The 24,187-nt window shown below is 36.0% G+C and overlaps 4 protein-coding genes across 5 annotated transcripts; 3 read left to right on the top strand and 1 right to left on the bottom strand.

Annotated features, from left to right (window-relative positions):
* Nucleotide 1: 1 nt before the first annotated feature.
* LOC100631745 (proteasome subunit alpha type-1-like) lies at nucleotides 2-3,270 on the top strand. Its single transcript, XM_003387175.3, has 11 exons — nucleotides 2-70; nucleotides 125-214; nucleotides 296-545; nucleotides 1,635-1,705; nucleotides 1,836-1,965; nucleotides 2,084-2,163; nucleotides 2,238-2,309; nucleotides 2,687-2,734; nucleotides 2,947-2,976; nucleotides 3,037-3,078; nucleotides 3,144-3,270. The coding sequence occupies exons 1-11, from the start codon at nucleotides 68-70 to the stop codon at nucleotides 3,174-3,176; spliced, it is 849 nt and encodes a 282-aa protein (XP_003387223.1). The 5' UTR covers nucleotides 2-67; the 3' UTR covers nucleotides 3,177-3,270.
* Nucleotides 3,271-3,370: 100 nt separating this feature from the next.
* On the top strand, nucleotides 3,371-9,275 carry LOC100633515 (USP6 N-terminal-like protein). The gene is made up of 11 exons (XM_011406157.2): nucleotides 3,371-3,512; nucleotides 5,462-5,526; nucleotides 5,604-5,689; nucleotides 6,163-6,196; nucleotides 6,380-6,562; nucleotides 7,477-7,635; nucleotides 7,772-7,837; nucleotides 7,920-8,069; nucleotides 8,196-8,261; nucleotides 8,362-8,461; nucleotides 8,695-9,275. Exons 2-11 carry the CDS (start codon nucleotides 5,470-5,472, stop codon nucleotides 9,009-9,011), a joined length of 1,218 nt encoding a protein of 405 aa, XP_011404459.2. The 5' UTR covers nucleotides 3,371-3,512; nucleotides 5,462-5,469; the 3' UTR covers nucleotides 9,012-9,275.
* Nucleotides 9,276-10,673: 1,398 nt separating this feature from the next.
* Nucleotides 10,674-14,601, bottom strand: LOC100633389 (auxilin-related protein 1-like). Its single transcript, XM_019997619.1, has 5 exons — nucleotides 14,074-14,601; nucleotides 12,426-13,835; nucleotides 11,780-11,890; nucleotides 11,367-11,562; nucleotides 10,674-10,965 (listed from the first exon to the last, which is right to left on the bottom strand). The coding sequence occupies exons 1-5, from the start codon at nucleotides 14,435-14,437 to the stop codon at nucleotides 10,854-10,856; spliced, it is 2,193 nt and encodes a 730-aa protein (XP_019853178.1). The 5' UTR covers nucleotides 14,438-14,601; the 3' UTR covers nucleotides 10,674-10,853.
* LOC109582726 (multiple inositol polyphosphate phosphatase 1-like) lies at nucleotides 14,540-24,128 on the top strand. Of its 2 annotated transcripts, none has more exons than XM_019997623.1 (13): nucleotides 14,540-14,575; nucleotides 14,718-14,981; nucleotides 15,100-15,317; nucleotides 18,610-18,690; nucleotides 18,785-18,842; nucleotides 19,102-19,185; nucleotides 19,960-20,044; nucleotides 20,184-20,271; nucleotides 20,666-20,742; nucleotides 22,287-22,383; nucleotides 22,428-22,516; nucleotides 23,702-23,791; nucleotides 23,852-24,128. In XM_019997623.1, exons 2-13 carry the CDS (start codon nucleotides 14,721-14,723, stop codon nucleotides 24,046-24,048), a joined length of 1,425 nt encoding a protein of 474 aa, XP_019853182.1. In that variant the 5' UTR covers nucleotides 14,540-14,575; nucleotides 14,718-14,720; the 3' UTR covers nucleotides 24,049-24,128. The 2 variants fall into 2 exon arrangements, with proteins under 2 accessions (XP_019853182.1, XP_019853181.1); XM_019997622.1 differs by having other exon boundaries at nucleotides 23,837-24,111.
* Nucleotides 24,129-24,187: the final 59 nt, after the last annotated feature.

The raw sequence follows: 24,187 nt of genomic DNA, 5'->3' as shown, positions 1-24,187 counted from the left end.
GCTACATGTGGTTAAAGTAAACGGAGAATACCATAATCAGTATATTATCCGTTTCCTTCAATTCAGCATGGTAAGTTGACATTAATTATTTTTTCATCACTTACTCTCCATCTTTTAAATATAGTTTAGAAACCAGTACGATAATGACGTTGCTACATGGAGCCCCCAGGGAAGACTCCACCAGATCGAGTACGCCATGGAAGCAGTCAAACAAGTAGGCGTGGTACCCCAATCATATTCTAATTAAAGAGCAAATGTGCAGAAAAAATAATTTTACGACTTACTTTTTTGGTAGGGTTCTGCTACAGTAGGTCTCAAGTCGAAAACTCACGTCATCTTAGTTGCCCTCAAACGCTCCACGTCTGACCTATCTTCCTATCAGAAAAAGATTTATCCTGTTGACGATCACGTGGGCGTGTCTATAGCCGGACTTACAGCCGATGGTCGCCTGTTGTGCAAGTTCATGAGGACGGAGTGTTTGAACTCGCGTTATGTTTTTAATTCCGCTCTGCCTGTTTCAAGGCTTGTCTCTTCTGTTGGTAACAGTATCCTTTTATCCCATCCCTCCCTCCCTCCCCCTCCTCATACACATACACATGCTTCTCTTGAAATAATCTATAATAATAATAATAATTATTATTATTATTGTTATTATGTCCGGTAGACTAGGATTTATAAGAACTTAATAGATTCAATAAACGTTGATGGGTTAATGGTTATATATATTTTCACTTAAAGAAAATGTTTGTGCAAACATCTTGAACAACTGGTATAGCTAAAAATTCACTTTGTCAACTGTTAAGTATTTTTTAAACTTATCCATGTATTGCACTTCTGTGATCAAAGTTTATGCTTTAAATAATAGCAAAATCTAATTTTTCAATTTTTTGGCCCAAATGACGCTTCATCCTCTTTCGGTACACATACATGTACATGTACAGTATTGTTATGTCTGAATCATGCTTCAATTGTGGTGTGGCATGCTAATCTAATTAAGCAAGATATTTGTTGACACACAAATTGTAATACAATATAACAAAGGAATTCCCTATGATAATGATGTATATCCACCCAAAGCCACAAATAGCCTCTGGCTTGGATGAAATTCTAGCTATTTTGTCATGTCAGACCAATTCTGTTAGCAATTAGTTCCTTATCCTGCTTCAGTACAGTCTGACAATGTGAGTTGACTGAATATTATGAATTAAACAAGCAATGCGAATGTGTTAGTATGATTATTATTTTATGATTCTTATTTTTCTTGGTAAAGTACAGCTATGCAGGTGCAGTCAGGATTTCTCACAAAATGTGAGCTAAGTAGCATCATGCTTCATGAGCTGACAGACAGTATGTGTCGTTTGGCCAACTTTAAAAATTCATAAAAAATCCAAATTTGATCAGAATCAGCTCAAATTTTCTATACAACTTAAGAACAAATATATATGTATCAGAAAAAATTATTAAAATGGAGAATTCTCTCTTAGTCATTTTTGACGAAATTTGGCCATTGACCCTGTACTATATAAGTACAAGGTGTATCATACATTAATGCCCACACAATCAGTTTAATATGTAATTGTAAGGCTATAGAAAATGATACATTTGTATTTCCTTGACTCTTGTGTCAACACTAGAGATGCAATATTGCACACAGTTTTATGGTAGACGTCCCTATGGTGTTGGCATGCTCATTGCTGGCTATGATGTAAGTATATGTATAGTTATGTACATGTATATGTGAATGTGATAAACCATCTATTTCTCTCATCAATCATTATCTCTTTCTTCTTTCTCCCTCCCTTCATTCTTTCCTATTCCTCTATTTTATTTTCTAGTTGCAAGGTCCCCATTTATATCAGACCTGTCCATCCTCTGATTATTATGACTGCAAGTGTATGGCCATTGGTGCCAGGTCACAGTCTGCCAGGACTTATCTTGAAAGAAAACTTGACAGCTTCCCAGATGGTGAGGGGAGAGAGAGAGAGAGATCAAAAAGAGAAAGAAAAAAGTAGTTCATTATGTGAGAGTGGCAGTTATGTTAGGGCAGTCTTGTATTGTGTGTCTATTTTAAAATTTGATTTAGCTTCTCTTGATGAGTTGATTGGACATGGGTTGCTTGCTTTGAGGGAATGTTTACCATCAGATTCAGAACTGACATCAAAGGTTAGTGTGACAGTGTGTTAGCCACATCATCATCATTATTACTATTATTATTATGACCTCTCTCCTTTATGTAGAATGTGAGCATTTGCGTTGTAAGTGCAAACAAGAAACTTGACATTATGGATGATGACAGAGTCCAGCCTTATGTATCCTGAAACTTATTAGAATTAATACAGCAATGATGATTCCATATCTTGTATTAGGGCTTTTCTCATTTATTATCCCTTCTTTCATTAGAATTGCATGTGTATTCGTGATTCCTTAATTAATAGTGAACGACTGCTCGTGTTTCGTCATATGCATTAAGGCTATACGCATGTGTGCTTTTAGCCATACATGTACATGTATGTCCGTGCTTGTGTTTAGTGACAACTGATAAATTGTTGTTGTAAAGTTGGCAAGAGTTGATTGTTTGTATATTGAGATTTCTCTTGTATACTAACTGTGCATTTCTTCACAAGAAGAATCAATTTCACATTATGTCTCTGAGCATCTTCCTTAACTTCCCCTCTTCCTTTCACAGTTGGATCAAATGGACAATACAAAAGGAGGAAGGCGACAAGACCAGGAGGTGCAGTGTGATGTGACATCTTGATTACATTTTAACCTTTGTATTGCATGTGTGTGTGTGTGTGTGTGTGTGTGTGTGTGTTATTTGGTGTCATTATATTGAGGGGTTTTATTGAGAAGAGGATGGGCACATGTATTATGTACATTGTACATGCGTAATTGATATTAGGAATATTTATTATTATTATTATTGTTATTATTAATCATTTCTAGGAAGAGCAAAGAGCGGCAGATGATATGCAGGTATGTAATGTTACTAATGTACATTATTATTATTATTATTTTGTTATTTATTTGTTTTAGACTGAACAAGAGGGACAGCCACTTGAGCCACCATCAGATCAAGTAAGAAGATAGGGGAGAGTGTAGAACTGGTATGATAATTAATATTGAACGCTGTCTACTTTTAGGGAAGAACTGATGAAGATTCAATGGAGCATTGAATCAGGAATCTTGAGGATTTTAGGGAACATTTATGTGTATGTGTGTGCATCTGTTTATTGGAAAAAAGAGAATCACAATTCACGAGAAGCCTAACTATAAAAGCAGTAAAGCACTTTGCACTAAACCGCTCACTCAGTTCTATTACGTACAATGTCGTCATTACAATGCGACCTGTTTTATTAACCCTTTCTTAGCTGGGTGTGGTCACTCAATATCGCTCGATTCTGTAGTAGTAACTTCATTCCCCCAGAGACGCTTCTTCTTCTTTCTCTCTCTAGACAGCGAGCTATCCTAGAATCCTCTGTATTTTTCTACCTGCAAGACAGCCGCTACAGGTGAGATACATACCACACTCCTTGTTGTTCCTACTCGACACCATACTGTAGTCTGGTCCATACTATAATACTGCTCTTTTTCGTTTGATATTGGAAGTGAAAAGCTTGTACTCTCTTCCTAATGTCTTGTTCTGTTGTAATACATCAGTTGTATGTGCATTATTTTACATTTTCAACCCTCTTTGTCTTCCCTTTTCTCGCTGTATCTCGATCTAGTAGTAATGATATTGATACTGTAGCCAGTTCGTTGTACAACTGTTAGATAGAGTATTGTACTATTCTTAGTTACTACATTTCCCTACTCAACAGTTTGCCTATTAATCCTCCGTCTCTGTTCACACCAGCTTGTATTCTTGTTTTGTTGCATTAGTCTCATTTTGTCTCTATTCTATTATTCATGTACAATTTGTCCCTTTGTTTGTATCTCTCTCTCTCCCTCTCTCTCTCTCTCTCCCTCTCTCTCTCTCTCTCTCTCCTCTCTCTCTCTCCCTCTCTCTCTCTCTCTCTCTCTCTCTCCCTCTCCCTCTCTCTCTCTCTATGTAATGTTTGATACTATGACTCATGTGTACGGTATAATAGTTCTTTATGGTGTAATCAAATTTTGAGTCAAAATATAGCCTGACTAGGGTAAACACTTTTCAACTGGTCCCTCTTCTCTTAGCCAGGGCTTCCATTATTATGACTTACATCTACTCATTTTGTGTATTTGTGTGTGTACATCTCCTCTAATGAGTGTCAGTGTCAGCATAGATATACTATGGTGTCGGTATCCATTATTACATGAACATTGTTACCATAATACCATTCCATTGTGCTCTCTGTGTGTGCCAGTAAGTGTATGCGTTTATTTATGTGCAGTAGGTCCGGCTAGTGAGACTTTACATGTACATGTACATGTGTGACTTTTTACTGGTTCATCTTGCAAGGATGTGCAGCGGCTAGCTGCCAACTTCCATAAAATACACATTCACATGTAAATGCACGCATGTACATGTACATGTACATACTTTGCAATGACAGCTATGTGCATGTTTTTGTGCTCGTGTGTATGTGTATACAATCTAAGTTGTTTTTTATCTTATAAATTTGAAATTGGCACCGTCCTTATTAGCTTATAGTGAACTAACAGAACAACCTTACTCTGCTGTCGGGGAGGGATAGATTTAGGCAAGATTTAATAATAGTTATTGCATTAAGAAATAAATTAATGCACATGTGTACGTGTACATGTTCATATACATGTAGATTTTACAATGTACATGTACATTAAATTAGGCTGGTTTTGCCGGCATAATGGTAATTGAGCTTGGATATATATTAATTGAGTAGGTGATAGGAATATTTCCACAATCATAAACTATAGTGTGGGTTCATCTGTTTGTCTGAATCACTTTGCTGTATGTACAACATAGTCTATCATAACATTTGTCAAAGATAAATCAGTTTTTATTTGATTTTTAATATCATGCAATGAGAATAAACATAAAATGCACATGTACTTAATACTATGCACATGCCTTTGTTTTATTGTAAGAATTGATTTTTATTTCATGTACATGTATACTGTATACTGTAGCCTGGAATGGATGCATAATTGTAATGTGCAGCATTTGGGTGTGCACTAATTAGAAAATATATGGTGTGAGTGAATGGTAATAATGATATTAACAAGAGTACTATTAGATAATCTTTATTGCAGTTGATACAGTGATATAGTTTATACAGTGATATAGTTTATGTTCTCATTATAATAAAAGGGCATATGCACTATTGACATGCACATACTGTGTTGTGTGGTTTCTAAGAATTTGTTGTGTGTGTTTAATGTTATTATCCATGTATATTATGTGTATTTCGGCTCATTATCTTGCTTTATGCATGACTGCTATAAAAATGTAAATAAATAACTTGTTCAATTACTAACCACTCCACACCTTTCCCTCCCTCAGTATATACAATGGCGAATAAAACTGATGACGAAGACAGAGTTCGTATCGTTCAGAAATATGACATTGTAAGATTCTTTGCTCTTTTTTTAACTTTATTAACCTCTTTCATCTTTTTAACCTCTTTCATCTTTTTATGCTAAAGGGTAGGGATGATGGTGCTGTTATAGAAGACTGGGAGGACCCTGATTTATCGGTTTATAGATCAACAGACAGATATGGCTTTATGCAGTAAGTTATACATGTACTGTACATGCATCATATACATGTACATGTACATGTACATAATAATGCAATCTATGCATGTACATGTATGCCTACTATCATGTTTACATGTGTTTCATAATAATTATTACCGATATGGTGAATGGTGTGGTTCCAAAGTATGCAAATTGCTATTCCTTTGCCTTGTTTGTTAATAAAACCAGCATAGTCAAAGTGTGTAGACAACATCCTTTGTGTCCTCTGCCAAGATTTCTGCCATAACATTGTACATATTTGTCCATCCCTCCCATCTGTCATTCTATGTACATTTAGTACATTTACAAAAATACTACAGCATTATTGTTTTACATGTAACTTATCTTATTTATCCTATATACTGTACATGTACATGCACATGTATACTACAGTACCTTGTTTAAGTTTATCTTATTTATTCCCTCCTTCTTCTTTGCTCTCTCCCTCTTTCTCTCCCTTTTCAGCACGAAGCCTATAGCTACAGGTCTACCAGACAAGGTATGTAGATTATAAAAACTATTGATTGATGAAGGATTGCATGGAATTTATTGTAACATGAACATATGTGTGACATGTGATGCTACAATAACCACGTACTGCACCCTCTTCTACTGTATGGTAATCTTCTCTGCTATTCTCTTCCCTCTCCTTTTTTCTCTTCTTTTTATGTACACACTGAAGGTCGTTCAAATTGAAAGAGAGAGAGCTTACAAGTGGGGCAAGATGTTAAAGAAGTGGCACAAGTATTGGGGAACTGACAAGCTCCTCAAACGTGTCAATAAAGGGATACCTGACTCAGTGAGAGGTGAAGTATGGAAACATGTCCTTGACATAGAGGGAGTCAAAGAAGCTGGCATTTATGAGGTAAAAACTACATAAAACTAATAAGTAAAGATATGATAATACATACTGTATGTGTGTTTGAGTTAAAAATTGACAAAGACATGTACACGCAATATTGATAATATGAGAACATGTGAATTTACATGTACAGTGTACGTCATGAGTGATGTGTCTGTGTGTGTGCAATGTTTATGGTGAGTAAGTATGTACATGTAAGGCATGGAGTGTCATCTGTTACACATTTTAAGAATTTTAGTAATGTGTTTGCAGTAGGGGAGGAAGGGAGGGAGAGGGAAAGAGAATTGAAAGTACTCGAGAGTGCTTAAGATTCTTTCCTTCTTGTTAATTACATGTACATGTACATGTATTATGTGATATACATGTATATTTATTGTCCTTTCTATAATAATTGTGTGTGTATGTTAAAAAGGACAAAGAGAGGAGGGAGAAGAAGGAAGAAGCCAGGTGCTTGTCTTTTCACTTTGTGTACAGTACAGTTACAATGTGTGTGTGTGTGTCAATATCCTTGTTGCCTTAATTGTATTGTGGGTATTATACTGTGTACACATGAACATAATAAACAACTAGTTGGATAGTAAAATGTGTACAGTACATGTAAAGTTAATTAGTTCAAAGATCATTATTCATGTACGTGTAGATGTACAAGATTATGTCAAAAATGACTAGGAGAGAATTCTACATTTTTATTACATTTTCTGATACACATACATGTACATGTTCTTATGTTGTATAGAAAGTTTGAGGTGATTTCAATCAAAGTTGGATTTTTTATGAATTTTTAAAGTTGCTCCAAAATCAGGCCAAAGTCCCTGTACTAGGAGGGTCTTTGACCAAATTTTGTCAATTATAATACATGTACATGTACATGTACATGTACATGTATAATAATAATGTTCTTTATGTACATTTTGTAGTCTATGAAGCAGTTGGGTAGGAGGGAGTCCCCTGATATCAAGCAGATTGATGTTGATGTGTTAAGGACCTTTAGGAACCACGTGATGTATAGAGACAGGTATGGGATTAAGCAGCAGGCTCTCTTTCACGTACTCGTCGCATATTCTATGTATAATCCTGTAAGTTATACATTGTATGTGTGTGGGGGGGGGAATAATGTTACTCTATTCTTTATACATTGTACATGTAATTCACTCTCTTTCTCCCCCTTCTCTCTCTCATCCTCTCTCTCCCTCTCTCTCTCCTTTTCCTCAGGTGTTGGGTTACACTCAAGGCATGAGCAGTATTGCAGCAATGTTGCTAATGTATTTAAATGAAGAGGTATAATGTGCGAAATTAAAATAAATTAATCTGATGAAATTCCCTCTCTCTCTCTCACTCCCTCCTTCTTTCACTCTTTAAGGATGCTTTCTGGGCCATGGTAATACTGATAGGTAGCCCTCGGTTTGCTATGCATGGGATGCTCATCCCAGGCCTCCCTAAGCTCCTTGCCTATTGTGATCTTCATGGGAACATAAGGAGACGCTTCCTTCCTAAACTTGACCGACACTTTGTAAGTACTAACGTGTGACTAGACAAGGCATACCAAATAAGGAGTGTATTATGCATGTAGCACTTATTATGGGATGCACATGTACATGTAGCAATATTTGACTCTCTCTCTTTTTTTCTCTCTCAGATGACTCATCATATTGATCCTTCTGAATATACAACCCCTTGGTTTGTAAAATGTTACCTAGATGCTGTAAGTGTTGCGATTATACGTACATGTTCGTATGCATGTCCAAGTACATGTACAAGTATTGTTATTTTCATGTTATGATGTACGTCTTATTTTTCGATAGGTTCCATTTCAGTTGACGTTGAGAATATGGGATGCATTCTTATTTAACGGAGAATCGATATTAGTATCAGCCTCACTCGTACTACTGAGAATACACAGGAGTGAGTTCACATGACAAATCTAATAAATTACATGTATAAGCTGCACATGTACATTGTACATGTATGTGTAGTTGTGCAAATTTGAAAGTGTTACATGTACATGTACATGTACATGTATATGAAAATGAAAAAATAAAAGAATAATGATCGAAATTGCCTCAATCTTTTCTACATGTACTACATAGCATAGTAGTCCTTAACTTCTTATAAACTGCTTTCCTCTCCTCTTGTAGAAACACTGTTGAGAATGAGAGAGGACGAGATCAGAATATTCCTACAAGAGCTTGACAGGAGACCTGCCGATGAGGACACTGTCATAACCGAGTTAGACGCAGTCCACTCGGAACTAGTGAAGGCCAACCTTGCCATGCCACCAGCAACTGTCAGATTACAAGATCTTTCAAGCCTCAATCACGAGGCAAAGCAACGGGCTGCTGCTTCAGTGAGGCCACACCCACAGACACACCCACCCACATCCCATTCATCCCCCCAGCGACCTAACGGATACACTACCTATAATGGACATGTGCCAGAGTACCGTCATAGATAGGCGTGGTCATATTTAACCCTTTATAAACCAGGTTATACACGGTTGATTCAGTATTATATTCTGTCAGTGATCAAGTTGTTGTGTTAATAAAGGTTTCAGTTGTATGGAAACAACTATATTGCTGCATGTTTATTATTATTCTCATTATTATTATTATTATTATATTATATTATCATTGTATTGTTGTTATTATTATTATTATTATTCCATGTTTTTGTTTTCGTGTATTTTTAACATTATGTCTTGAAATTATTTAATTTATAATTATTTGTTTTCTTTGAGTCTTCAAAAGCTGGAAAGGTGGAGCAACTTGAGCTACACATGTAGTTTGAATTTACTCAAAGATTTGTTTGTGGCAATACGTCACTAATGGGAATGAGATGCACTTATACAATGTAGTTATATTGTGTTTTTAAAAGAGCATGACAGCTTTAAGCATCATAATACCAGTAGATATAGTTTACTTTAGAATTATGAGATAAATTTTGCAAAAGTAGCCTATTTTTGCTTAGATTTATGCTCCAGTCTTGTACAAGTATTATTTTATGACGATTTTTTATCAAAAAAAAATTGACACAAAAACAGTACACATGATTGCCATTACATCACTACTGCAGTCGTAACCATTGCACACACTACTTGCTGTACATGTGTTCACTTCACTTGACATAAATCTCATACAATCCAACCGTAACATCTTCATTATCAGTTCCCTCGTCGGCACACACCCTCAACTCAATATAGTCAGTAGTGGTAGTGTTGCCATAGTCTCTGTGAAACCATGGGGCACCAGCTGCAGGGGCACTGCAACAAGCCTCTTCATATACCCCACAACTTTGACCATCCCAGAGTGGGTCACCTGTAAAAAGGATCGGGCGATCAGCATCATTCGTAGGATTCCCTGATTCACAGTAATAATGATAGCCAACAGGTTGGAGCTTTTCGTTGCAATTGCAGCTAGCTTGAGAATCGGTCCATCCAGCTATCAGTGTCCAGACATGTTGACGAGGAGACCCACGAGTGATACTCACACCATCAACATAATAGTAATCCAAGTTATTACTATTGACTCTGGCATCAGTGGATCGGTACTGGTAGCCTGTTACTCTACCACATATCTGAGAATAACTGATACCGTTAGATGGGAACTGAACTGATACACAGCCACCAATGCTTGTTACTGGTCTACCACAAGCTCTAACTCCGCCTGACTGGTACAGTCTAAACCCAGAAGGACAGTTCACTGTAGAGTCACTCATATTCAGATATGCTAGTCTTGTCCATCCTCCCCTTGAGCCACACAACTCTCTAAGCTCTTCCATATCACAATACATATTCTGCTTTGTTCCTTCTTTGTCTATTATTTTATAAAACCCTGATGAACTCTCTGGCCAGTAATTATGAATATCTTCACATGATAAGTTAGCCGACTGACAAGAAGAAGTAACTAGACAGAATATAATAGTACAATCATTTATGTTGAACAGTTGATTTAATAATAATTAGCATGGTTACCTGCAGATTTGATGAAACTCAGAATAATAAAAAAGAGAGTTGCTTTAAACATTTTGAAATCAAAGTAGCCACCTCCGTGTAGAAAAATTCAAGAAATGCATGCCAACATCATGCTTGGGTGGCTCATGAAAATTGATATCCAATCAATGCATTGCTCTATTATATCACAATCAATCAATAAGTTTTACATAATGCACAAACACACGTCAAATGAGAAATTAAAAAGAACAATAACAATAATAATTATAATAATAATTATAATGCTAATATTGATAATAATTGATAGGGAAAGATGGCGTGCATGAATATGTCCACTGGTTGAGTGTTTCATTGAGTTCCTCCTTTAGCTTTTGCTAATTCTTCAAGGAGCTCTTGCTTCTCTCTTTCGAATTTCTTGCGTTCTTCCTCGAATTTCAATCTTTCCCTTTCCCACTTGAATCTAAAGGAAAGAGAACAGTATAAACTAGCTAAAATACCGTATAGCGGGTTTATTTCGAGGATAATAATTTTCATGAATCGCCTGTATCCGGAGGTTCATGGAATTAATTTTCACGAATTGCCATCTTGTACCGTATTAAACTGATTTTCAAGGGATTTAATTTTGCGAATCTTCAAAAAAAAAAACTGCGAAATTTGTTATCCTCAAATTAAACCTGCTATATGGTATATTTCAAAATTTTTATTTCCTGTTTTTGTTTACACCCCAACTTGTGTAAATTGAGGTGCAATAACATAAATTACAAGGGGAAATACTATAATTGATGTTATATAAATAAAGCAGCTCCAAATTAAAGAGCTGAATTAGCATACGCATGCACCATTTTAATATCTTAATATTACTTTTCTTCGGAGGCTAATTGCTTCTCCGCTTCCACTTCTCTCAGTGTTTCAGCTAATACCACTTTATCCTCTGAACTCAAAATGGCTTCCTTCTTTGTTTGAAAGAGGTCCTTAGCTTGTCTAGTTGCTTTAGTTGCTTCTTCTTCTTCTCCTAAGGTGCTTAGCTCCTGCGCTCTCCGATAAAACATTTCTATCCCTACATGATAATAAAAGAATTTTAATTGTAGTATAGTAATTTTTACGTAGACATTATTTTGTGTCATTACAACTCTCTACTAATGAGACTATACAAAGGACACATTCCACAAGCTATACAAATAATGCACTTTCATCCATAAATGCAATGAGTAAAAGCCATACACAGAGATAAGACACTTCTAAGAATACAGAATGAAATAATGCTTTCCACTCACCAGTATCAGTTGAACCGACAGTGGCTGCATGGACTCTCTTCCCTTTACTAGCACTTGGAGGAGTGTTAGATATACTACTAACTTGTACTGTAGGATTGGCAGGCTCAGAATCTTTCAGTTTATAGATAGAGTGAGGGAGAGAGAGAGAGAGAGAGAGAGAGAGAGAGAGAGAATATTATAATTATATAATTTCAATTTGTTAATTTTATTATATTTACGTATATGGATCGTGTTTTTGTTTGTGATGCGTAGGATAAATGGGCGAAAGTACATAATAAAAAAGAGGATATTGAGACCTCAAGCTAGACAGAAAGATTGCCCACACAAGACTATGTACACAAGTATATCATTATAAACAACATTAATAAACTTTATCTAAAAATCAACTAACAACAATAACATAAAATTGTACACGGACAACAACACCAACATTACGTATTACACATGTACATGTACTGTACGTGTATGCTTTGTGTATTTAAGAAACATAGACACAGTTTACACAACCAAAAGTTACATAAATAGAAAGGACTTGCACTTTTGCTATACTTTTGTACTAGAGTAGTAATTAATGATGTAAATCAAATGCGTAGGCGGGTACAAGAACAGAATTTTATATATATATCTCTTAGTGCAAATAGCTTACCTGTATCGTTATTCATTCCATTTTCCTTTTCCTTGTTATTTTCTGGTCCTTTTACTTCTACTATTTCTTTTTCTGCCTCTTCCTCCTCTTTCTGTCTGCCTTCCTCCTTATCTTCTCTTTTGATCTCTACCTCCACCTCTCTCTGAATCTCTTCTCTCTGAGTCCCTCCCTCCTCTTCTTCTCTTTTCCCTTTCTCTCCTTCTCTCAGTACATCACTCCCTGATGATGAGTGAAGGACTCCTTCAATATCATCATACAGTTCCTCGCCATATTCCTCAGCTTCAATATCACCAGTAGCAGTAACACCATTAGTAGCAGTAACACCATTAGTAGCACTGGCCGAGTGGTGAGTATTAGGATCAATCGTAGTACGTGGTAGAGGCTTAGGGGGTCTGGAAGGTGAGGGCAATGGAGAAGGGACTGATATTCTAAGAGGAGCTGCATTACTAATACTACTATTGCCATAGTAGTCTTCACTATCGGGAAGCTCATCATCAGTATTTTTATTGCTAGTGTCAGTTTGTTTAGGAGGCAGGCTTGGAGCATTGTCATACATTTCTTCACCAGCTCTGGGAGGAAGAGGAGGAGGAGGAGAGGCTGACTGTGCTATGTTACTGGGAGGAAGTGGGACCCGCTCATCATCATCATCATCGCTTGACTCTGCCTCCTTTAGACCAGTCTCTCTATCCACATCCTCATACATGACTCCAGTGTCCTTGTTCCCAATGTTCATCTCATCCACAGAATCATACAGCTGCTCATTGCACTGCTGGGAAGTGGCCGGGGGGATGCTAATTTTTGCTTTTGACGGAGTGGGGGGACCTTTATCCAGAGGTACGTCAGCTACCGGTTCATATAATTCTTGCGTTTCTGTCACTTCTTCTTTCTTGGTTGATTCTGGAGCCCCGCCCTCATCTTCCCCAGCATTAATGCGACCAACCAAATCGTAGAGAGACTCGTTGAGGCACACGCTATCTTTCAGGTTTCGATTCTCACCGACGGAATTAAGAGAGATGGTTCGGTTACCAATATTACGAGGAGGAAGGAGAGAGCTAGTGGAAGTAGTATTTGCTTTGCCACTATCTTCTTGAATGTTTGCTTGAGTTACAAGATCATAGAGTGGCTCAGCCGAAGGCGGAGGACTAGTTGGTGATGTTATGCTAGTATCAACACAAGAATTGCTAAACTCGTTTGGGTCCAACTGTCCATCAGCTCCGGTGTCAGAATCTACAGCACTTCCTTCATCGCTGTCGGTTACCATCGCAGAATTGAAGCGCTTGGTTGGAAGCCTCCTATCTTTCTTTCTGTATTGTTTTGGGGTTCGGTTTGTTGGTTCTACCACTGAGGGCATCTCGAGGCTAGAGGCTTTGCCACCCATTTTATTATACCTACCAGGGAGGGACTGGGGAGCTAAAGGAGAAAGAGAGAGAGAGAGAGAGAAGGGAAGGGATAGCAAGAGTTAGCTCATGCATTAATGGATGCATTGATGCATGCAGTGTGTACATAAAATATGAAAATAATGTATTGTAACAAAAATTATTATTAATAATACGTCCATTGCAATAACTTTATAAAAGTAACTATAAATATGTATAAAAAACACACACCAGTACACAAAACCCACCCTCTCCAATGAATGCACGCTTACTACTTTTCTCGATACTCTTTCTTTGTTCCTCTATCACTCTTATCCACTCCTCTGTCTCGCTCAGGCTATCAGTGTACATATAATAGACTCTGCCACTGGTTGTTATGACCATTGTGTTCTCCAGTGAGCAGGTCTTGGGCCAGCCAGTATAACTCCCGTCTTGTCCTCTCTCAATACTGAAGGAGGGGTCAGTGATAGATATGGAGCCTAGTGGTGCTTTAGAGGGGTCCTTAAAGTATTGTAGAGTATAGTCGGACTTTAGTATAAGCCAACGCTTGTGCCAGGTCTTGACTCTCCCTCCTACCTTGTGAATGACCCCAGAATGGATCTCTTTTATCTTTAAAGCAGTGAAACTGCTCGCCATGTTGGTTGTGATAGTCTCTCCAGACAAATTATGGCCTCGGTTATGGGGAGACTTCTCCTCCTTTGCTGTTTTTGCAATGGAAGGTTGTGGGTGTGGCTAGATTTTGCAAAGGGGGAGTGGTAGAAAAATGTCTTCCATGTAAGAGCTTGTTCTTTCTCTCTCTATTTTTTAATTCCTGGTCCCCTTTTATAATTATAATTATTAGTATAATAATTATTGCTATAATAATGATAATTATTTGTTTTATTATATTTGTTTGTTGTTTATTTATTTTTTTTAGAAAATGCTAAAAATTATTGTCCTCTTAATTATTGACCTGATAATTGCCATCCTCCTCGTCTGCTTTGCCCCTTTACCAGCAGACGAAGGAGAAGGAAAGACAGCCTACAGAGGTGTAGTCGGTGATGGGGGAGTGGTCGATTGTGATGCTTTACTTCCATCAGCTGCTTCTTGTTCAGTCTCCTTCTCATCAAAAACTCGCTATTCTTTTACTCCATTCATCAATGAGGATCGTATGTCATTGAATGGTTGTACAGCTAGTAAGGTGGGTGGTGTTTTTGGTTGTGGGGAGTATGATATTTGGTTTGTAATATTTACTGTTTGTGTGGCTTTTATCTGACCAACTTTCTCATTCTTTAAAATTAACCCTTCCTCTCTCATAGTTGTACATTATTTTTCGTCATGGGACCAGATATCCCGGAAAGAACCACATTAGACGCTTTGACAGTATTTCTGAAAAACTTTCCAACTTGAGTCGATCTTCGGGCGTAGTTAATAAATTAAGAGGCTGGATAAACCCATTTCTAATTGAAGAGCACTCTCACCTCTCCTCCATTGGAAGGAAGGAGCTCTACTGTCTTGCAAAAAGATTCAAACAAAGGTATATGATTAAAAATGATTTTTAGGATTTAGTTTTATAATTATTTCTTTTTATTAAACGAGGATGTTTCTCCTTTAATTTTAGATGTAATTTTTAATCAATTTTTTTACTGAGAGTACATACATGTATGTATGACATAATTATGTATACATGTAATTGCCATAGAAATTGATAATCATGTACAGTAAACGCTCTATTATGTGTCTCAGAGGTGCACGCTCCTCTTACCATCATCCCTGTCGCTCCTTCCGTTCTCATGAGCAAGCTCTCTCAGATGGGAGGGTTTATTAAACTACATGTACATACATTGTACATTCTACATGTATATACTATATCTTCTGTATAATATTTAAACTTTTATCTCAGACACACATAAGTACATGTATATTCTGTATTTTATTATATTATGATATATTATGTTATGATATATTATGATATTACAGTAAACACATGTACATGTATTATTAGTAAATAGTAGTACATGTACATGTATATTGTGTATGTGGTTATTGTGGTGGCTGTAGGCATTATGTACATGTACATGTAATTTGATATTTTAATTTTGGTTTGAGGTTTCTGACCTTTAGGATGTAAATTTAAAGCACAGAGACCTTTTCCAATGCTTTAATGAGGTTAATGGTAATAACATTAAGTACATGTACATGTAAATTCACATGTACATGTACATGTAGATGTACATGTACATGTAGATGTATATGTACATGTACTTGCATGTAATTTCCTGCCAGTACTTTAGGCTCCTGAGTGAGGTTGTCTTTAAAGTTTATCTAGATCCAAAGGTCACTGGTTTCCTTTTAAAACTCCATTCACTCACTCACTGACTGTCTGTATGTGTAATTTCAGTGTATGTAATTTGTTATTACTTGTATTTCACATGTGAATATACATGTGGTCCATGTTCAGTCGTAATACATGCATCCTGTTTAAATGATGCAGAACGACACTTTTATATGTATATGTATATTTTAAAAGAGAACATCATGTATTTTAATAATTATTAATTTAATTATTAATTATTGTCCTTCAAGCTACGGTACATGTATTATGAGTAGGGATTTCCCCCTTGGTTCACATTGCTATGGAAACTGTTGCTCTATGTGCCAACTAGTTGTGACTATCTGGTCTTTGACTAATGTTATGATATAATGTGTTTTATTATTTCATTTTGATCTCATGATGTACCTCTAGCCAATGTGTCTCTTTGCTGCTTGCAGACTTTTAGTCTTGCCAATATTTAAATGACCTTTGAATGTGTGCATGATAGAGTTTACTTATGTGTCTTATTATGCCTTCTTATCAATGTCTGTCACCACAGTATGATAGTTATACTCATGTATGTGGTATATGCATTGAAGAAACTTCTGATAGTCGATTTCAAGTTTGAAATGGATCATGTCAATCTTACAAACTTTTATGCCATTTTCTGATACATATTGATGTACTTATGCTATGTGGAAAGTTCGAGCGGATTCCGACTTAAACTTTTTGAGTTATGACCATTTTAAAGAATGGGCCAATTTCTGAAAAAATCTCTGTACTATAGCCCATGGTTTTTTCTAAAAAATAGCTCCGAAATCACCCCCCAATTTTTATTACATTTTCTGATACATATTGATGTACTTATGCTGTGTAGAAAGTTTGAGTGGATTCCGACTTAAATTTTTAAAGTTATGATCATTTTTAAAAATGGACCAATTTCTGAAAAAATCCCTGTACTATAGCCCATGGTTTTTTCTGAAAAATGGCTTCGAAATCACCCCAAATTTTTATTACATTTTTTGATACATATTGATGTACTTATGCTATGTAGAAAGTTTGAGCGGATTCCGACTTAAACTTTTTGAGTTATGACCATTAAAAAAAATGGACCAATTTCTGAAAAAATCCCTGTACTATAGCCCATGGTTTTTTCTGAAAAATGGCTTCGAAATCACCCCAAATTTTTATTACATTTTTTGATACATATTGATGTACTTATGCTATGTAGAAAGTTTGAGTGGATTCTGACTTAGATTTTTAAAGTTATGATCATTTTTTAAAATGGGCCAATTTCTGAAAAAATCCCTGTACTATAGCCCATGGTTTTTTCTAAAAAATGGCTCTGAAATCACCCCCAATTTTTATTACATTTTCTGATACATATTAATATACTTATGCTATGTAGAAAGTTTAAGCGAATTCCGACTTAAACTTTTTGAGTTATGACTATTTTAATTAAAAATGGGCCAATTTCTGAGACCTGTACTATTATAGCCCATGGTTTTTCCAAAAAATGACTCCCAAAATCACCCCAACTCTTATCATAGTTTCTAAATTCCAAAATAAAAAGTGCATGTAGCATTGTGTCATTTGTGTATGACCCTGTCTCTTATCTACTACATGTACATGTACATGCAAGTCTAGTCTAAAGACATGTTGTTGTGAGTGTGTCTACCTGTCTATATCTCCAATTATGCTAGCCACAAGACCTACCATATAGCTAGAAATATTAGAGAGGAATTAATATTGGTGGATTAATAGTGTGCTAAGCAACCACCAATATAAAATCTGAACATGCTCATTGAGACATGGCTATACTAATCTTCCATATAAAAACAAATCGCCAAATACATGTATATATATATATGTACATGTGTAACTCAATCAATATCTCCAACATGTACATGCATGTACATGTACATGTACTGTAGTACTTATATATTCAATGTGTACATGTATACATTGTTTCCATTATTGTTTAGATTATTTTTTTCGGGAAACTTACATTGTTTGTTTATCTATTAATTAACGCAACCACGGACGTTAAATACATGTAGGATCTGCTTTCTGTTTGGCATTATTTAGAAAAAGTATTTTTTGAGCTTTAATTTTAGAGAGAAATGATACTTGATGATTTCAACATGTTCATGTACTATATATACGTGCTAATATGATCTAATCTAGTTGTACTTGATTGGAATTTGTTATTTACTAGTTTTTGTAGGATTTGATAAGAAATAGACACATCATCCTTATTGTCAAAATAATTATTTATTTGTTTTGAATTACACGCGTGCACCCAACTGGCTATCACTTAATAATAATAATAATAATAATAATAATAATAATAATAATAATAATAATAATAATAATAATAACCTTTCTTCCTTCTACTGTTGATGTGTGGCTTAATGCTACCAAGAGTACATGTACTGTACTCTTGATGCTACTTATGATTGTTAATCATATTTAAAATTAATTCAATAATAGTTATTTGTACTTTATTTGATAGGTATTCTGGTCTCTTTGATGAGGTCTATTCTCCTGATAGTTTTAGTTTTGCAAGCACACACAAGAAGAGATGTGTTAAAAGGTTAATTTGCCTGTCTTTTTACTGTTGATTTAAATGTACTTCTATGTACATGACTTTTATAATGATATTACATGTGTCATTATTTATTGTATAGTGCTCTCTCTTTTGCTGAAGGATTGTTTGATGGACTTGATTTATCAAATGGAGGAGAAGTAAGAGGAGGGAGAGAGAGAGGGGGGAGGGAGAGAGGGAGAGAGAGAGAGGAGGAGAGAGAGAAAGAGAGAGAGGGAAGGGGAGAGAGAGGAAGAGAGAGAGAGAGGGGGAGAGAGAGAGAGAGGGAGGAGAGAGAGGGAGAGAGAGGGAGAGAGAGGGAGAGAGAGGGGGAGGGAGGGAGAGGAGGGATGAAAAGAGGATTAATTGTCATTTGATCCTATACAGTTAATGAATACTGCCCTTACTATCTATGCACAGTCCATAGGTCTACAAATTGATGACAGATCATTACGATTCTTTGATAACTGCAAAGAGTATACAAACAAATCAAAGAGAAATGAAGTAAGACAATCCAATCCAATCATCAAATCGCTAGCTTCCTTGATATGACATCATATGAGATCACGTTGCATCATCAAGGGATTATACTAAACTAACAACTGATAATGATGATAATGACGACTGCTCTTCATTTGATGTAGTATTATATTAGTAACATGATACCACTGTGTGTGTGTACCTACCTCTACAAGGGCCACTTGCATTTATTAGCTATAATCTACACCTCTACATTTGTATACATGTACATGTATTATACTTATCAAATGTATCATTTCCTTATGTCTGATAACAGGGATGGATGTGCATGCCTCCCTTTGATTTCCTATCTGTCTTTCATGTGTTTTTCCTCTGTATTTCTATGTGCCCTATATAGAGATGCACATTGTATTTGTTTACTTGTCTGATGTTGTAAGGATGTGAATACCTCTTTGATAAGGACAACATCCTATTCTGTATAATGGAACTGAATTATTCTTATTTTATGTTAAAGCATCAGAGCAGCATACACAAACCTGCCTTAATCTCATAGTCTCAATGGTTGTTTTCTGCGAATTGTATTTATCTTAATTATTTCATGATTATGTCTAGCTTAATACTAAATTAGAAGTTTTTCTAAGAAAGGTTGCATACGTAGTGTGACCTCTAGGCTTTGCTATGGCTATCCGACTATAACCTGGAAGGTTTCATCTTTTATTAATGTCATTATTGTCAGTAGATAATTAGGTTATCAGACATGATCAGAAGATGAGCATTAATTATCATTTTTATTTATAGTCACTGGAAGCTGTTCTCAATGAGTTCTTGTTTAGTGATGCAATTTCCAAAGCTTTAAGAGAAATTCAGCAGCAAATTGATGAAAGTAAGTACATGTACATGTATATCAGATCATTATATTGATTTATTAAATGTGTGGGTGGAGTGGATAGGAAAAGGTTTTATTAATGAGTGTTGCTATGTATTTAGTTTACTTTATAGCTTAATTTCATCCTTTTCTTTAGGTAAAAGGTTTTGGATTATCAATGAGCACGAGCTACTAGACATGTATCAGATATGTGCGATGGAGACTGCTAACTTTGGGCATAGCAAGTGAGTATTGGTTACTATCATGCCTTCATTTTTATCACTAAAGGATATAATCACCATTATCACCATTGAGTTTTAGGTCTTCTACTATTAAGTGGGCAATTAGGCATGTTTGTGATGATGGAGCGAGTGTGATTTTGTACACATGTTTGTGTGTGTGTGTGTGTGTATGTGCGCATGATGCATCACGTAATTGGCTATTAGTCATTGTATTGTAATCTTTGTTCTCTTTGTGTTTGTTTTTGTGTACTTGTTTTGTTGGTACTCTCCCTGACTCTCTGTTTGCCCTCTTTAGACTTCCTTCTCTAATCATTATTTTATTTTTATATGCTAACTATATGATCTCTCACTTTCTCTCCCTCCCTCTCCCTCCCTCCCTCTCCCTCCCTCCCTCCAGTTGGTGCTCATTATTTTCCTACTCCTCCCTTCAAGCGTTAGAGTATTACTATGACATGAAGTCATACTGGACCAAAGGTATACAGCTAGTAACTCCAGTCTACCATATAATAATAATAAGGACATAGACTAAGTTTGTTTACATTGTACAGACAAAAAGATATAGAGTCGATAATTAGTAAACCTTTCATGTGTTGTTAACATCCTATAATTTATAATTGTCTGTACTTTGAGTGTCTACTCACTCAAGGAAGCTGCCCAGATGGCATTCAGTTTTGAGACTGATCCATTGGCGTTGGTAGTGATTTAATTCCTAGTGTTAATTTATAAAGTACTACTAATGTACAGTACATCTTGTACTATAGTAATGGTATATACAACATTTTGTCTCTTGTTAGCAGTTAAAAGGAGGTTTGCGTAAACTTGGTGGTATTATGTATGAAATTGAATTTAGATTTATGTCTCATGTATGTCTGTGTTTTGTACACATACATGTACATGTACATGTGTATTAATTATTATGTTGAAGGCCCATTCATTCATACATTTGTATCGTGGTAGCTACTAGTATGTTGAAACCTATGCCATGAACTATAGTCTTAATGCCAAATAGAGTAATTATGAATTGTGGTACTTGATTACTTCATAGTGTTCATAGTATGCTATCATGTCATTTCACAATGTTCTAATTGCGGGTTTCACTTTTACTGCCTCAGGCATATTCCTCTTTGTTTTCAAACAATGAACTCTGATCCTTTTATGTTTTGTGTGCGTGCGTGGATGTATTTACTATCTATTGCTATCCATCCATCATGTTCTCCCTCAGTTTAGTCTATATAAATACAACATACCTAAGTAATGTGATATTTCATTCCACATTACATGCATATACTTAAATGAGCTTCTCTTAGTATTGTTGTATTGTTTTTAACGCGTAGAGAGTGTAATGAGATATGTAGGCGGATTGCAGTTTATATTTCACTTCCAATGAAATGATCAAATCTTTTAATACCTTACCTGTATATACTCATTATTATAGCATGAGTGTGATATATATATATGGATGACACTGTGTATATTTGGTGAGTCAACACCAGCTGTACCTTTACATAGTAAAGGAAGAGATTTGAAGGATAACAGTAGTGGCATCCTGTGTCTGTAGACTGCCCCTACTCCATTTGACACATGATATCACTTGAGCCTTTCTATACAGTAAGGATTCTACTAGTACAATGTATGTCTCGTGTTTTGGCTATCATACTGTTATGACTGTTGTAATTGGTATAAGACTTTAAGTATATATTCCCCCAGGCCTGTATTTGTTGAGTTTTCTTATGCGTTTTTGGTTTTTCGATCAGCTTTAGTGCCATAGAAGGAAGAGTGTCGATTTTGTTTCAGTTACTTTAATAAATTAATTAGTTATCGAATGTTTATGAATGCAAAAGTCATCAGGCCAGTATCATTCATAGTAAAATGTTTTATTTGAAGTTTGTGGGTACATTCGACTTTGAAACAGAATGGGCTCTCTGATAAGAATTATAGTCATGTTTACTTTTTATTTATCATCATACAATCGATAGATTAATGTCATTTTCACTATTTCTTTCCTTTTTCTGTATTAGGCCATGGTCATACAATAAACTGGTCTATTTCGTGTCACTTGATAAACGATATCATTAATTCGCTCTCTCCCTCTAACCCAGCAAAAGTGACATTAAGGTAAGAGAAGGAGTGAGAGAGAAAGCAACTTATATATAAAATAGGTTTGCTCATGCAGAAACACTTGTTCCCCTTCTCTCTGCCCTCTCCCTTTATAAAGATGACCTTCATCTGTTACCAAGCAATTACCATGGTGAGAAAGTGACACTTTAGTAGCATAGCTTTGTATCTTCATGTGAGGATTAGTGGCAGGAAAGAGAAGGAGAGAAAGCAAGGAAGGAAGATGGAGTTTAGTTCCATTATCACTCTTTTCATTACTATCAGTCCTAATTTGGTGTTAACAGAAAAAATTAAAATTAAAATTAGCTCCTCGCAGTATAGCCTTAAGCAAACTGTACAATAAATGTACTAACTGCCCTCTATCTTGTAGTAGGCATAGTAGTAGTAAACTGTCCCTTTGATGGGGCCTTTGTCAATGTTATTCTTCCCACAGTCTCATGGTAAGCGTAAGGAGCATTATGACTCTGTTGTGCGTGTATAGTAAAATGTTGAGGCTTTCATTTGCAGGCTGATGGTGGGTAGTGTGTATACTTATTCCCAGGAAGTTAGCTTTGATTGTGTTATTAGGATTTCTTTGATGGGCATTTGACTGTATGGAGGTGGTAATACAGTCGATTGTATGGTAATACAGTCCATTGTATGGAGAGACAATGAGCTACTGTCAACTGAGGTGTGACATAATGGTGGCCAGTTGTTTGAATTGTTTGAATGGAGACTGAAGTCTATCAGTGAATAGCTTTTGAATAGGAGGGACTTGTTGTGTTATTGAGAAAGGAAGGGGAAGGGAGAAAGGAAGAGAGGGAGGGAATGATGGAGGATGATATAGTAGAGGGAGAACAGCAGAAAGGAAAGAGAGATGTTGTGACATGTTAAGGAAATATTTCATTACACCATTAGAAATAAAAATTAAATATTAGCAGGAGAGTGTGTATCGTATTGCACGACTTTAACAGGGAGCATCCTTTTAACAGTATCTTGTGGTGAATAATATGATAGTCCCTATCAATTTCATAACACTATAGTTCAGGGTCATATCACATATGTTGCACTCATGTCTGTCACTGTATTTTGTGTTTAGGATACAATTCATAACTCGTATGTAATCTATGTCTACCCTCATAGACTAAAGTTATAATGGGATGTGGGTCCCCTCATTATTGTTATTGGATTAATCTGGTTTGTTTGTTTGATGCGATTAAGTGCAGCCTTGTGGGCTCATTGTGGCTTTATTCTTTGATACTGTCTGCATTGTGTTTTGTGGTTCTTTTGTTGGTGATGTCTTACATTGAATTAGTCCCCCCCCTACTCTTTATTTTAGTCATGTCATCTGAAAGAAAGTTTAGAGTGAGTAAAATGGCCCCTTTTTCCGGCAACTTGGCATTTGTCGTTTACAGATGCACTAAAGAAAGTGAGTGGGGAGAAGGAGAGGGAATGGAAAGTGAAGTTTTAAAAGTGATTTTTGTTTCAGATGATCATGAGGACTTTGTACACGTTCTTTCTAATGAAGCCCCCGTTACATTGGATCATTCTCTATGCACGGGAGAAGGGAATGGAGGGAATGGTGGATGGTGCCCACTTCAAAGTTTACCAGAAATTGTTAGACATGTATCGGACAAACTCATCACTTATCCATGTTCTTTAAAAGATATATGTATACAGGCTTAGATCTTTAGAATCTTGTAAAGTTTGTATAGTCTTTATCATTATCATGGCAACACAGACACTGTATGTAATTTGGGATTTAATTTTTCGTTGGTGATATTTCTGAGCATGCGCAGTTGTTCCGGTCGCGGTTGTCGGTTGC

The sequence above is a fragment of the Amphimedon queenslandica genome, unplaced genomic scaffold, assembly GCF_000090795.2.
Source record: "Amphimedon queenslandica unplaced genomic scaffold, v1.1 AMPQUscaffold_13361, whole genome shotgun sequence".
In the NCBI taxonomy this organism is placed as follows: Eukaryota; Metazoa; Porifera; class Demospongiae; order Haplosclerida; family Niphatidae; genus Amphimedon; species Amphimedon queenslandica.
The sequence above is the reverse complement of the archived record's forward strand: the minus strand, read 5'-3'. Positions and strand labels throughout refer to the sequence as shown.